Here is a 15734-nt window from a genome sequence, read left to right as displayed (position 1 = left end):
CAGAAGAGTTATGCTCCGTAGTGTACACATCATTTAACACGGCAGTGCAATGGGTTCGGCGGTACGGGGTGGGGGCTTTGCTGGCAATGACGGATATTGAATCAGCTTTTAGGTTGCTTCCGGTGCACCCAGATAGTATTCCTTTATTGGGTTGCTGTTGGGAAGGAGGTTTTTATTTGGACAGATGTTTGCCTATGAGCTGTTCGATGTCTTGTTCGTTGTTCGAGACTTTCAGTACTTTTCTTGAATGGGTCGTTAGAGACATTTCGGATGTTCCCTCCGTCATTCATTACTTGGATGATTTTTTGTTTGTAGGCCCACCTGACTCTGCCTTATGGGGGAATTTACTGGCTACCATGGAATGGGTGGCTGGGCAGTTTGGTGTGCCATTGGCGCAAGAAAAGACAGAGGGCCCCTGCAAGGTTTTAAGTTTTCTCGGGATTCTTATTGATTCAGAAAAGATGGAGTGTAGGTTCCCTGAGGATAAAGGTACCTTTACACTGAGAGACTTAACAACAATATCGCCAGCGATCCGTGACGTTGCAGCGTCCTGGATAGCGATATCGTTGTGTTTGACAGGCAGCAGCGATCTGGAGCCTGCTGTGAGATCGTTGGTCGGAGCAGAAAGGCCAGAACTTTATTTCGTCGCTGGATCTCCCGCAGACATCGCTGAATCGGCGTGTGTGACGCCGATTCAGTGATGTCTTCACTGGTAACCAGGGTAAACATCAGGTTACTAAGCGCAGGGCCGCGCTTTAAGTGTGGTGTTGGTGATTAACAGCCTATCTTCTTCCTCCCCACGGTGATCAGGTTGGTCACGGAGTTAGTGTTGCGGTGCCTGGAATTGAATGCATGGATTTCAGCTGTACATGTGCCAGGTGTTCAAAACTCAATAGCGGATGCTTTGTCTCGTTTGCAGTGGGAGCGGTTCTGGGAGTTGGCTCCAGACTCGAAGGCTGCAGGAACAGGATGTCCTTCGCATTTGTGGCAGATTGTTGCAGACGAGGAGGTTGGTTGATCCAGGCATCGGTGTTGAGCCGAACATGGTCAGATTATGAATCGGCATTGCATATGTGGGAAAGTTGGTTGGGCCAGTGCGGCCTGGTTGAGTCTGACAGTGATAGGACACTGGCGTTATTGTTGTTGGTAGGCAAAGCGGCTGAATGGGGTTGGTCTGTGTCAAAGTTAAACAAATATATTGCTGGTTTGGCCTTCGGTTTTAAGCTTCAAGGGTCTGTGGATGTTGCAAAGGATTTTTTGATAAGGCAGGCATTGAAGGGTTTTCGGAAAGACAACGTGATTTTTGATAAGCGCAGGCCCATTTCTTTAAGGGGAATTGGAGCGGTTCGGTGAGGCCTTGGAGAAAATATATTGTTCTCATTTTGAGGCTGTACTTTTTAGGTTGGCTTTTTCTTCAGCATTTTTTGGGGCTTTGCGCTTAGGAGGGTTGGCGTCCCCTAATAAAGACAAGGCTGGGGGTCTGTTAGCAGAATATGTCGATTTTTGGGCGGGAGGCATTGTTTTTTGGATCAGGTGTTCAAAGACTGATTAGCTGGGGAGGGATAAACGGGTTGTACTAGGAAGAGTTGCTGGTGGTTTGATGTGCTCACAGCGTTGTTTAGAGGCGTATTGGAGTTTGTGGCCAGTGAGGTCAGGCCCCTTGTTACGGCACCAAAGGGGGGATTTTTTGTCGCGTTTTCAATTTACGGCGATATTTAAAAAAGGGTTGGGGTTTTTGGGTTTTAACCCAGGTAGTTACAGGTCGCATTCGTTCAGAATTGGTGCTGTGTCAGAAGCTGATGGTTTAGGCTTGGGAGCGGAGGTGGTTAAGAGGATTGGCAGATGGAGTTCGAACTGTTATTTGTCTTATGTTCGGTGTTAAGTCAGGGGGGCTGGGGCAATTTTTAGCCTGGTGTTAATTGTTGTTATGTTTTCCAGGTCGGACCCCCCTATTGGCTTGGATTTTTGGACAGTCATTCGTTTATTGGGGTGCACTCGGGGCTGATGCTAGACCGAATGGTAGGCAATTAGGTTTTAGTAGGGATGAAGTGGTCATTAGATGGCTGGGGTTTCGGGGTATGATGTGGCGTAGGGTTTTGTCAGAATTTTCTCGTGCCGCTCGTTTAGATAGATCCCGGGACATTGTCGTTGTTCACCTGGAGGAAATGATCTGGGAACAAAACCAGTGAGGGAATTGATTCGGGATATCCGTTTCGATTTTTTGAGATTATGGGTATCTTTTCCCGGTGTTCTGACAGTTTGGTCAGACATTGTCCCACAGCGGAGGTGGCGGGATGCATTTTCTCAAAAAGGTATTAATAGGGCCAGGGTGAAGCTGAATAGGGCGGTGTATTTTGGAATGGGGTTACTGCTGTGAGGCATTTTGAATTGGAGTCTGGGATTGGTAAGTTTTGGAGGGATGATGGTGTTCATCTAAATGACATACCGTAGGTATGGATTTGTGGGCGCTCGCATTACAGGAAGGAGTCAAAAGAGCTGTGGCGGTGGTGGGGCACTCACGAGCCTGAGGTGGTCAGGGCTGTTCGTGTGGGGCGAGGGTGGGGTTCTTGGAGTTGATGCTGTTTTATGGGGTTGATCTGGCTTTTGTTTACGGGCTCTGGATGGGGAGTTTACCTCAGGAGCTTTGGGGTTTGTTTGCCCGAAACGGGTTACATGGTGCCCTCGAGCTGGTGGTTACGGCTGAGGGTAAAAAAGTGTTTGGTTTAAATTTTTGTGGTGACTTTTGCCTATTGTGAGACAGATTTTTTAGCTCCAATAACCCTCCCCTCAAGTTTTTTACATATGTAATTGCATACATGTTGTTATTTATGTCATTGTTTGTTAATAAAATGGCCGCTGTGGCCAATTTATCCAAAGAACTTAATGTGTTTCGTTTTAATTTTAATAAGTTTTAAGCGGAGGTTTTAATTTAGTTTATGGTAGTGGGGTAGAAGATTTGTTACAGGTCATGCATTGGTGGGCTGGTTTACATGGACTATAATGTCAGTCCTTCCCCTATATATTTTTGTGAGGCATCATTGCTATTGTGATTTTATAATTGAACTATTATGTTGGCTTAAATAAAAATTTGGTTTTATAATATTTCGATGTTCTTTTGCTGCCCAGTCACAGATGTGAATCGATATGGTTTGCGGAGTAGATTTGACTGTCTGTTTAGTAACACTTTTATTGTGTTCTGTATCCTACCTTATTATTTAATCCTAATTTTCAGGTCTGATTGCCAGGGTCCCAATTTGATTGTCCTAAGTGAACAACCCCGTTAAGATGAACTGAGAAAGAACTGCACCTCATGAACAGTAATGAGTAATCATAATATTACACTGGGACAACAATATAGAATATATATTTATTTATTTCATAATATCACAATTACAAAATACCATAAATGGTTAGAATAAATACTATGAGAGAGACCAGACTAATTGGACATACATAGGGGGAAGGTATAGTATAATGGTCCACGTAAGCAAAATCCCCTAATACAGAGACAAGATCAGGCATCCATTAACAATACTGGTCATAATATGTATAGTTTCCATATAGTACCAACCAGAGCACCTGCCTGCACAGTGGTATAGATTAACAACTGGAATTTGTGTCTCAAGAAATAATGATATACATTATGAATAAAGATGCAGCATATACCGTATTAGATGGTAAAATATAGGAACGGTATAAAAAAATATTTAGAATCGAGAGTCCTCAGTGGTTGATACTTTTTAATGGCTAACTGAAAAGATGGTAACAAATTGCAAGGAACGGTATAATAAGTCCAAGTGGTAGAAGAAATAGAAAAAAATGTATATAGATGGTACTTAGTATGTCAAATGATAAAGCAATTGTACAGAAATGTAAAGCAGATAGCCCTATAGGCCATCTATATTTTATGACATGATGTAAGTATGGTGAAGCTGATGAAAAAAAGGAATAACAGGCGCATAAGAACATCAACATGGGTTTCACCAACACTGGGCTTTGTCAGGAGATGTAAGGTTTCTGTGTCCTTTTGGGCAACTCTAGCATTTACTTAACTTTGCCTTAGTTTAGGTTGTATTTGCTTGGGGATGTTTTATATCATATTTTGGAGATTCTCTGCAGGTTTTATATGATAACACTCTGGTCTTGAGTCCCCCCGCTCACCTTGTCTGCCTCCTGCACATCACAGATCTTCTTGCCAGTGGCTGGGTTATACACTGGGAATGTCATTCCGCTCATTGATTGGTGCCAGTCATTATTGAGGAATATCTAAATGAAGGAACAGATATACCAGCTGTATATGACTATATGTCACACAGAGACGTAATAATCACATCATATGTCAGATATACATAATTATGCTACAGACATCTATGAAGCAGCACTGCACACAGCACTGAATGCTAATACTCTACCCCTATTACACAGGCAGTATCGTGCCAATGGCATGTCACATATCGCCCACAGCACAATGCCAAATAATGGTTATATCTATATATCGCAATCATTCTAAATCAAACGATCTAGTCGACAGCAGAAAACACCTGTAAATTACCTGCACTGACAAACTTGTCTATACTGATCAGTCGTTACATTGACGGGTGAAGCACATAACATTTGGTTATCTCATTGCAATGGCACCTGTCGAGGTGTCAGGAAGTTTTCCTGAGGTAAAATTTAATGTGCTCATAGGCCACCATTCACCAGACGGAGGCCAAAAGCGGGTCCTTTCAGGAAATCGTAGCACGCGCAAGTTCCATGCGACTCAGTTGTCATAGACTTCAATGCAATTCACATGCGACTGTGTATCGGCTGTTCTTTTTTATAGCAAAACTGCAGCTTTAAAATAGTTGCACATCAGCAAGTTGCACAGATGAACTGGTAGCGCGACTTGTCTGAGCATTGCTGTCGCGTGACACGTCTGAGCCTAAATGTTTGGCTACCTGAAGCGAAAAATGTTCAATACCATTATGTGATAGCACCGCCACCAACATAATGCAGACTGTTTGCAGCAGTCAGCATTCTGTATAGGAAGCAGCAGACACAGCCTGGATAGAGAGCTGAGCATGTAATAAGCGGCCAGATATGGAGACCATTGCCTCTTAGTATTCAATGTAATCGTTTACTTACTAATCCTGTGTTATGTGACTTGTCTGCTCCATCAACCGTGCTGTATCCCATTATTTTCCATTATGTGTATATATACAGTGGGGCAAAAAAGTATTTAGTCAGTCAGCAATAGTGCAAGTTCCACCACTTAAAAAGATGAGAGGCGTCTGTAATTTACATCATAGGTAGACCTCAACTATGGGAGACAAACTGAGAAAAAAAAATCCAGAAAATCACATTGTCTGTTTTTTTAACAATTTATTTGCATATTATGGTAGAAAATAAGTATTTGGTCAGAAACAAACAATCAAGATTTCTGGCTCTCACAGACCTGTAACTTCTTCTTTAAGAGTCTCCTCTTTCCTCCACTGATTACCTGTAGTAATGGCACCTGTTTAAACTTGTTATCAGTATAAAAAGACACCTGTGCACACCCTCAAACAGTCTGACTCCAAACTCCACTATGGTGAAGACCAAAGAGCTGTCAAAGGACACCAGGAAACAAAATTGTAGCCCTGCATCAGGCTGGGAAGACTGAATCTGCAATAGCCAACAAGCTTGGAGTGAAGAAATCAACAGTGGGAGCAATAATTAGAAAATGGAAGACATACAAGACCACTGATAATCTCCCTCGATCTGGGGCTCCACGCAAAATCCCACCCCGTGGGGTCAGAATGATCACAAGAACGGTGAGCAAAAATCCCAGAACCACGCGGGGGGACCTAGTGAATGAACTGCAGAGAGCTGGGACCAATGTAACAAGGCCTACCATAAGTAACACACTACGCCACCATGGACTCAGATCCTGCAGTGCCAGACGTGTCCCACTGCTTAAGCCAGGACATGTCCGGGCCCGTCTGAAGTTTGCTAGAGAGCATTTGGATGATCCAGAGGAGTTTTGGGAGAATGTCCTATGGTCTGATGAAACCAAACTGGAACTGTTTGGTAGAAACACAACTTGTCGTGTTTGGAGGAAAAAGAATACTGAGTTGCATCCATCAAACACCATACCTACTGTAAAGCATGCTGGTGGAAACATCATGCTTTGGGGCTGTTTCTCTGCAAAGGGGCCAGGACGACTGATCCGGGTACATGAAAGAATGAATGGGGCCATGTATCGTGAGATTTTGAGTGCAAACCTCCTTCCATCAGCAAGGGCATTGAAGATGAAACATGGCTGGGTCTTTGAACATGACAATGATCCAAAGCACACCGCCAGGGCAACGAAGGAGTGGCTTCGTAAGAAGCATTTCAAGGTCCTGGAGTGGACTAGCCAGTCTCCAGATCTCAACCCTATAGAAAACCTTTGGAGGGAGTTGAAAGTCCGTGTTGCCAAGCGAAAAGCCAAAAACATCACTGCTCTAGAGGAGATCTGCATGGAGGAATGGGCCAACATACCAACAACAGTGTGTGGCAACCTTGTGAAGACTTACAGAAAACGTTTGACCTCTGTCAGTGCCAACAAAGGATATATTACAAAGTATTGAGATGAAATTTTGTTTCTGACCAAATACTTATTTTCCACCATAATATGCAAATAAATTGTTAAAAAAACAGACAATGTGATTTTCTGGATTTTTTTTTCTCAGTTTGTCTCCCATAGTTGAGGTCTACCTATGATGTAAATTACAGACGCCTCTCATCTTTTTAAGTGGTGGAACTTGCACTATTGCTGACTGACTAAATACTTTTTTGCCCCACTGTATATATATATATATATATATATATATATATGCATCTAGAAACAGGCACATCAGCACACACACAATTTTTTAAGTCATAAAGAGAAACAAGTATGCAAAAAATGGGATCACCACCAGTACAATATTAGCGAACAGAATATACAATTTTATTTATTGGGAACAACACAAAAAACACATTTTAAAAACACTTAAAAAGCCTCCACCACATGTGTAGAGGTGGCGGGTCCACAATACGAATTTATACAAACATATTATTACACAAAGATACACTGACAGGCCACACAAGGCAAATATTGTACATAGACCATAATGACAATAGTTTCTACAAAAAATTATTTTCAAAACATACACAGTCAGAGTACAATAGAAATATATGCCACATATGTGTAGGCAAACCCCACTGGTGAAAGGTCTAGTTGTATAACCCTAAGAAGCACCCCAATACAAAGCACATAGGGCCATACACAATATAAAGAGGGCGCCAGGACTCTGGTCCAGGACTCTGACAGGGCCAATATTTTATGCCATGCCCAGCAGACTAGGGTTCTAGGACATTGGGGGCCGCGGTTGTTGTAGGTTGGGTAAGGATGGTGGTATTACTTTGATACGTCCTGCTTTATTTTCAGCTGGGGCTGTGTTGGCGTTTAGCCCGATTATACATGTGTGGGTATTTTTGGTGCTGTAGCAGTATTACACCTTCGCTATTGGGGCAGTAGCTTATCACTAGCCTGCCATTTGTACACCTTCTTGGTACCCTCTTTATATTGTGTATGGCCCTATGTGCTTTGTATTGGGGTGCTTCTTAGGGTTATACAACTAGACCTCTCACCAGTGGGGTTTGCCTACACATATGTGGCATATATTTCTATTGTACTCTGACTGTGTATGTTTTGAAAATAATTTTTTGTAGAAACTATTGTCATTATGATCTATGTACAATATTTACCTTGTGTGGCCTGTCAGTGTATTTTTGTGTAATAATATGTTTGTATAAAGTCGTATTGTGGACCCGCCACCTCTACACATGTGGTGGAGGCTTTTTAAGTGTTTTTAAAATGTGTTTTTTGTGTTGTTCCCAATAAATAAAATTGTACATTCTGTTCGTTAATATTGTACTGTGATCCCATTTTTTGCATACTTGTTTCTCTTTATGACGTTCTATGGTAATATGCAAAAGGTGATCCCGTACAGTTATAATTGATGGTGCCCACTCTAATATATAATTGTTTGACACACAATTTTTAAGAGTATTGGTATAATTGTGAACTTAGTGTATGTGCTGGTCTGCCTGTATCTATATCTATATATTTTTCGATATAATATAATATATATATATTTACATACACACACAGAAAACTCTTATTCATATAGAGACAGGCAGACCAGCACATACAGTAAGTTCATAAATATATATATATATATATATATATATATATATATACGGTAATCCACACGGCTCTAGAGATACATATTGAAAAACAGGTTGGGTTCTTTCCATCATCGCCGGATGTATCTTGCACACAAGCTATAGTCACTTAGACATCATAGTTTATAGTATATCAGCAATACAGAGTCCTGATAGCAATTCTCATTACATCGAAGCCTAATGATCAGTTATTTGCTATTGTATAATGAGCCATTCACATCTTATTTATGTTATTGAGATTAAGCTGATTTGTGCAGATTTAGAAACATTTTACAAAACATTTACATTAATTCAATGACACTTTTAAGTGACAAATAGGGGACAGACAATCGTGTGCTGGTAAATACATTTTAGGATGATTACCATGGGTTATCATATCTGAAGAAAGTTATCCTGGAAAGCAATTTCGATTTCTTGCGTATACATGTCACAATTATCATTGAAAATATAGACCCTTCTATCTATCATCTGTCTCATTCCATCTATCTATTATCTATCTATCTATCTATCTATCTATCTATCTATCTATCTATCTATCTATCTTTCTGTCTCATTCCATCTATCTCATTCCATCTATCTATCTATCTATCTATCTATCTATCTATCATCTATCTGTCTCATTCCATCTATCTATCTATCTATCTATCTATCTATCTATCTATCTATCTATCTATCTATCTATCTATCATCTATCTGTCTCATTCCATCTATCTATCTATCTATCTATCTATCTATCTATCTATCTATCATCTATCTATGTCTCTATCTATCCATTTGCTGTCTGGCTATATATTATTATGTATATAATTATATAATTTTTATTCATTTGGTAAAGTGTGTGTATATATATATATATGGATAGATCGATAGACAGATCTACATACCACACGCACTCATACTATATACTGTGAGGAGCATCTAGCAGCACATCAGGTCACATCTCAGTACTCATACAGTAATAAAGCACATAGGTAACAGAATGTATGATATATATTTATATTTATATACTCACACACTATGTTTGTGATTGAGTTTCTTCATAAATGACATCCAATGGTGAACGTCCTAACATTTAGTTTACCAGCAGGAGATTGCCGTCCCCTATTTGTCACTAGTTTCACTGAACTAATATAAATACACATGTATATATGATAGGAACTAACATAAATGTTTAGTGAAATGTTTCTGAATCCCTTGTCTGTTCCTTCCCCAGGTGCTGATGCAGCAGAGCCGGGTGTTACCTGGGTGTGCAGGATCTCCAGGTTGGGGATGGGTCGGGGCAGCGCTGGGATCTTCTTGTCGGACAGTCCATTCTCTATGGTGCCATTGCTGGTCATGATGCGGAGAGGGCAGGAGGTGTCTGCGTCCTTACTACCCTGGTGCTGCTGCTGCTGCTGCCGGTCTCCTGGTCTGCGGACTGTGGCAGAGCTCCTCTCCCTTTAATAACACAAGTTCAGAGGCATCCTGACATAGGAGAGGACAGGGATGTGATTGGATGGAGGAGCTGCACCTCCACACCCTCACCAGCCCCTCACAGCTTCCTATCACAGTGATAAGACTCCTACAGTAGAGACTTGTCTGTGCGCTGCTCCGTGCGCTGTGTGTGCTGCTGTGTGCGATCTGTGTGCTATCTGTATGCTGCTTCGTGCGCTGTGTGTGCTTCTGTGTGCTGCTGTGTGCTATCTGTATGCTGCTCCGTGCGCTGTGTGCGATCTGTGTGCTGCTCCGTGCGCTGTGTGCGATCTGTGTGCTGCTCCGTGCGCTGTGTGTGCTGCTGTGTGCGATCTGTGTGCTGCTGTGTGCGATCTGTATGCTGCTTCGTGCGCTGTGTGTGCTTCTGTGTGCTGCTGTGTGCACTCTGTGTGCGCTGCTCCGTGCGCTCTGTGTGCTGCTCTGTGCGCTGCTCCGTGCGCTCTGTGTGCTGCTCTGTGCGCTGCTCAGTCCGCTCTGTGCACTGCTCCGTGCGCTCTGTGTGCTGCTCCGTTCGCTGCTCTGTGCGATCTGTGCACTGCTCTGTGCGATCTGTGCGCTGCTCTGTGCGCTGCTCCGTGCGCTCTGTGTGCTGCTGTGTGTGCAGCGCCCCAGAGTCCTGGTCGTTGCAGTAATGTCGCTAAGGGGAGTGGTTATGTCTGATTGCACTAAAGGAGTTCACCTGACCAGGTATCACAGGCACACATTACACTTCACACTCCGGCCACCAGGGGGAGCAAAAGGCACTATGTATTAGGCCACTCCTCACACTTTGGTAAAACTGGGGGTTGGATAGGAAGTTAGTCAGGACGCAGCCTGGGAGAGCTCCAGGGAGGACCTGTCAGGGGTGGGTTCCTGGCAGGTACCTAGCAGAAAGGACAGAACGTGACGGAGCCGCGCCTGCACTACCTTGCGGCGGCATCCTAAGAAAGGACACAAAGCGAAGGATATTGTGGAGAAGTGAGAAACAAGATCACAGCACAAAGGAGAACCAGTAGGAGTCGTGCCCCGAGAACGGCAACATCCTACTGAGGCGCGTAGCCGGTGGCCGGACCACCGAGGAAGTAACTGACTCCAAGCATTACTTCAAACAGCGGCAGGACAGTTGATTATAGGTTGGCTGTCTACCTTAAATCACCTAAGAAGACATAGGGGGCAAACGTAGAGAGGGGCGTCTCTAGGGTCCCAGAATAGCTCCGAGCCTTCCCGTCAAATGGGTGCGTCCTATCCAGATAAATTTGGGGGACGGAGAGAGAGAAAGAACGAATACGAAAGTTGTGAGGACTATCCCGAATGCTCAGCAGGGAAGAACAGCAACACACAGGCGCTAGTTGGTAGGCACTGATTTCCACCTGCAAAGGGAACTCTGGATGTGCCTTCGGACTGGCCGGTCTCAGCCAGCCCTGTTAGCAGTGCTCTGGATTGCGGATCCCGAAGTCTTCAGTAAAAGGTAAAGAGACTGCAACCCTGTGTCCTCATTATTAACCGCGCCTCAAATCATCACCACCTACACTACTGGGAAGCCCTGGGGATATACTTCACCTGTGGGAAGGTATATCATCTAGCTGCCATTACACCACCCCAGTGGACCCCAAGCAGCGTCGGTCACCCTGACCGAGTACCACAGGTGGCGTCACGAAACCTTGACCGACTTTCAGCACCCTTTCATTGGATGTCCCTTAGCAGGGTCACGGACCGGGTCCAGCTACTGTGACAACCCTAGAACCGAGACAGAGAGGACCGGTACCGAGTACCCCACGGCCCTGCGTCTGGGTCGCTCCATGTGAGCTGCTCCGTGCGCTCTGTGTGCTGCTCTGTGCGCTGCCCTGTGCGATCTGTGCGCTGCTCTGTGCAATCTGTGCGCTGCTCCGTGCGTTGCTCTGTGAGCTGCTCCGTGTGATCTGTGTGCTGCTCCGTGCAATCTGTGCGCTGCTCTGTGCGATCTGTGCGCTACTCCGAGCGCTCTGTGTGCTGCTCTGTGCGCTCTGTGTGCTGCTCTGTGCGCTGCTCTGTGCGTTCTGTGCACTCTGTGTGCTGCTCTGTGCACTGCTCCATGCTGCTTTGTGCGCTGCTTCGTGCGCTCTGTGCGCTGATCTGTGTGCTGCTCAGTGCGCTCTGTGTGCTGCTCCGTGCGCTGCTGCGATCACTGGACGAGTCTGAGCCACCAGATAAGGACCAGCATCTGCCACCTATCCAGGGAGACTTATTGGGTTTGTCCAGATCTGTCTACATACTGTATAAAGCTGTATGTGTGTACTTATGTGTTTGTATGTAATTGTGTATGTATGTATGTGGTAAAGTATGTATTTATGTGTATGCATATATTTGTGTGTACACATGCATTTATTTGTGTACGTATTTATGTGTGTATTTGTGTATAAATTTCTGAATGTTTTTATGTGTATACGTATGTATTTATGTGTGTATCTATGTACTGTATGTATGTGTGTGTATGTATGTATTTGTATGTGTGTATATATTTACTTTAGCTAGTTAATTAGTCATTATAATAGCAACATTTTCACACAACCAATCTAAAGTTTTTCCTCATTCACATCTGGGAAAAAAATTATTTTACGTGCCATATCTCAGCTCAGAAATTGACTTTTGGAAACTATTAGATAGTGTATAACACATATGGACAAGATGCTGTGCCTAGATAACAAAAAACTAAGCAGGACTATTGGCTGGTATATGTGCAAAGTGTAAGGCTATGTGCCCACGTTGCAGATTCGTGTGCGGATTTTTCCTCACCGATTTTGAAGTGCGTTTTTCCTACAGATTTACTGCGGATTCCACCTGCGGTTTTACACCTGCGGATTCCTATTGAGGAGCAGGTGTAAAACTCTGCGGAATCCACACAAAGAATTGACATGCTGAGGAAAATACAACGCAGCGTTTCCGTGTGGTATTTTCCGCCCCATGGGCACAGCGGATTTGGTTTTCCATAGGTTTACATGGTACTGTACAGCGCATGGAAAACTGCTGCAGATCCACAGCGGCCAATCTGCTGCGGATCCGCAGGCAAATCCGCAACGCAGGCACATACCCGAGCACATTCATATTGTGGCCGTTTCATACACAAAACTCAATGGAAAAAAAAAAAAACACATACTCTACAGCAAGTAAATAGTAACATTACATGTAAATTATACAGGGTATTTATTTAACACTATTTTGATTGAAAAAAGCATAAAAGCCGTCCCACCACGTTAAGGTGTACCCATTGGGACAGTCCTATCACATCATAAACGGAGCCTTTCATCAGATTCATATTATCCAAATCAGAGGCAGTGAATCAAAGACTAGATGCATTTTTGGAGCCATGTATGTTTTACTTGGAAACGCTGTGTTTCATTCAAAATATACGGTACTTTGAAAATCCAGACGCAGATTATATCTCGACTGACTTGTCCAAAGCAAGTCTCAGCGGCATCGCCACCCCTCGTTCACGAAAAGCTCATGCAGATGCCCGTACAAAGTGGTCCAATCGCAGACCGCAATGCACGGCAAAGCTGTGGCTCCCTTGTCCTGAACATGACTGCCACACAGAAATACATAAAGCTGTCATGCTCTGGTTGGGAGACATGGGCAGTCCATGCATTGTGGCCAGTCCGTGCATTGCGGCAAGCCCGTGCATTGTTATTATTTATTCCATTCTCAGATATATATATATACGGTGCATGTAAAAAATCGTAGCACGCTGGGATTTGACTCTGAAATTGGATGGGTGCGAGAAAAAAATTCACATGACATACGGACCATCAGTATAACAAAAGATTTTTACAGATACATCGCAATTCTGTATGATGATGGGAAACTGTAAATGGTCCTGTAGAAGATTAATTGCTGCCGAGTAAAAAAACGGATTGTATACGAACAGCACACGGATCACAGGTGAGAAAAAATCATCCCACTCTCCAGGATGAAAATGGAACTGGTTTTTATATGCTTGTGTGACCCCAGCCTTAGGCTACTTTCACACTAGCGTTGTGTGACCTACGTTGCAATGCCTTGTTTTGGAGAAAAAACGCATCCTGCAAAGTTGCCCGCAGGATGCGCTTTTTCTCCATAGACTTGCATTAGCCGACGCATTGCGACGTATGGCCACACGTCGCATCCGTCGTGGGACGGATGCGTCGTGTTTTGGCGGACCGTCGGCACAAAAAAACGTTGCATGTAACTTATTTTGTGCATCGTGTCTGCCATTTCCGACCACGCATGCGCGGCTGGAACTCCGCCCCCTCCTCCCCGGACATTACAATGGGGCAGCGGATGCGTTGAAAAACTGCATCCGCTGCTCACGTTGCTCATTTCTTTCACAATGTGCGTCGGTACGTCGGGCCGACGCTAGTGTGAAAGTAGCCTCAGACTGACAGCTCTCTCCATATGGAGCATGCGGACAGAACTGTCAGTCAAAGGAATCGGTACCTGGAGAAGCTGCCTTGGACTAATCAGGCGCAACACACATTACCTGGCTGACTTTCCAAAGTGTGTTTTGTCTGAAACGCCACAGTGCCTGATTCATTCTTTCTTCCTGTGGTTCAGGCAATAACATGACAGGTTTTAAAAAATTAAGTATTTTAAATGAAGATATTCATACTGATATAAGTCCATTATCAGCATTTACTGTGAAATGTAGAATTAAACAGTCACAATAAGGCTCGGTTCACACTACAGCGTAATACGGACGAGTGCAATGCGATAAAAAAAAAATCGCATAGCACTCGAACCAATGTTAAGCTATGGGGCAGCTCTCAACATCCGTTTTTTTCTCGTCCGTATTATACTTGCGAGTGAAATCGCAGCATGCTGCAATTGACCGCGTATCTCAGCTGAGAAACACCAATGCAAGTCTATGGGTGCGAGGAAAAAAATCGCACAGCACATGGACCATGCGTGTGACTTGCGAGAAATTCTCAGGCATTGGGCAGGTGACAGGAAATTGGCTCAGCCATTATTTGCTCATTTTACAAGTCTGTGAGAAAATCTCACCATACGGATGAGATACGGATGGCACACGAATACTTTTTTGAGAAAAAAAACGCATCCTGGCATTGCACACGGATGACATACTGATCACCATACGGAGAACATGTGTGCGATTCTCGGCAGACAAAATCTGACAGATTATACATTGTGTGTGACTCCAGCCTAATACAGAGCTCACCGCTCAGCCTTATTTGTGGGTTTCTGTTGGAATCCCCAAAAACCAGGATTCCGGTAAATCCCCCATAACAAAGGAATCCCACCTGAGCCATTCACTTCAATGAAGCCAATGGAATCACTGGGTCACTGTTAGCCCTCCTTCCTGGCAGCATTCATCTTTTTCAGATGTGCACAAAAAATTGGCAAACTGTGAGAAAAAGACAGATGGAGATCTGGAGGTCCACAGTGACTCCATCGACTTTAGTGAAGTGAACGGCTCCGTCAAGTTTTCCTGTATAATTTTTTCAGGGATTGAGACAGAAACTGTGACATGGTGCTCAGCCGAGAGCATTGTGCTAGTCTGAATCTAGTCTTTTGTACAGGTTCCTGTCTCTTAAAGAGCCACTACAAGTTTTTTTTCAGCACTGGAGTGGTGCTGCTAATCTAAGGACTTTGCCCATAGTTTTATACTTACCAGTCACCATCTTCACCTTCTATCAGTGCCACTACGGTCCCTCGTCACCATCTTTGTGACGGGCGGCACTGTGGCGCAGTGGTTAGCATTGCAGCCTTGCAGCGCTGGAGTCCTGGGTTCAAATCCCACCCAGAACAACATCTGCAAAGGCCGGCTTCACACTTGCGAGTTTTACGGACGTAAGAGCGCAGAAACTACGTCCGTAAAACTTGCAAAAAATACGGCACAATTATTCTCTATGCCCCTGCTCCTATCTGCCGTATTTTACTGATCAGTATTATACGGCTTTCTACGGCCGTACAAAATCGCAGCATGCTGCGTTTGTCACCGTACTGCGCAAGAAATACGCCAATGGAAGTCTATGGAAGCGTGAAAAATACGGATTTCACACGGACAAGCAGTGTGA

At 44.0% G+C, this 15734-nt stretch overlaps 1 protein-coding gene across 1 annotated transcript in view; it reads right to left on the bottom strand.

Moving 5' to 3' along the window:
- Positions 1-9845, bottom strand: part of ALDH1A3 (aldehyde dehydrogenase 1 family member A3) — a 57028-nt gene extending 47183 nt beyond the window's left edge. Inside the window, exons 1-2 of the mRNA XM_069766320.1 lie at positions 9477-9845; positions 4162-4266 (exon numbers count right to left, since the gene is read on the bottom strand). Coding sequence (XP_069622421.1) covers positions 4162-4266; positions 9477-9572 — 201 coding nt within the window. The 5' untranslated portion in view covers positions 9573-9845. The remainder of the gene's footprint in view (positions 1-4161; positions 4267-9476) is intronic.
- Positions 9846-15734: the final 5889 nt, after the last annotated feature.

The sequence above is a fragment of the Ranitomeya imitator genome, chromosome 4 (assembly GCF_032444005.1).
Source record: "Ranitomeya imitator isolate aRanImi1 chromosome 4, aRanImi1.pri, whole genome shotgun sequence".
NCBI lineage: Eukaryota > Metazoa > Chordata > Amphibia > Anura > Dendrobatidae > Ranitomeya > Ranitomeya imitator.
The sequence above is the reverse complement of the archived record's forward strand: the minus strand, read 5'-3'. Positions and strand labels throughout refer to the sequence as shown.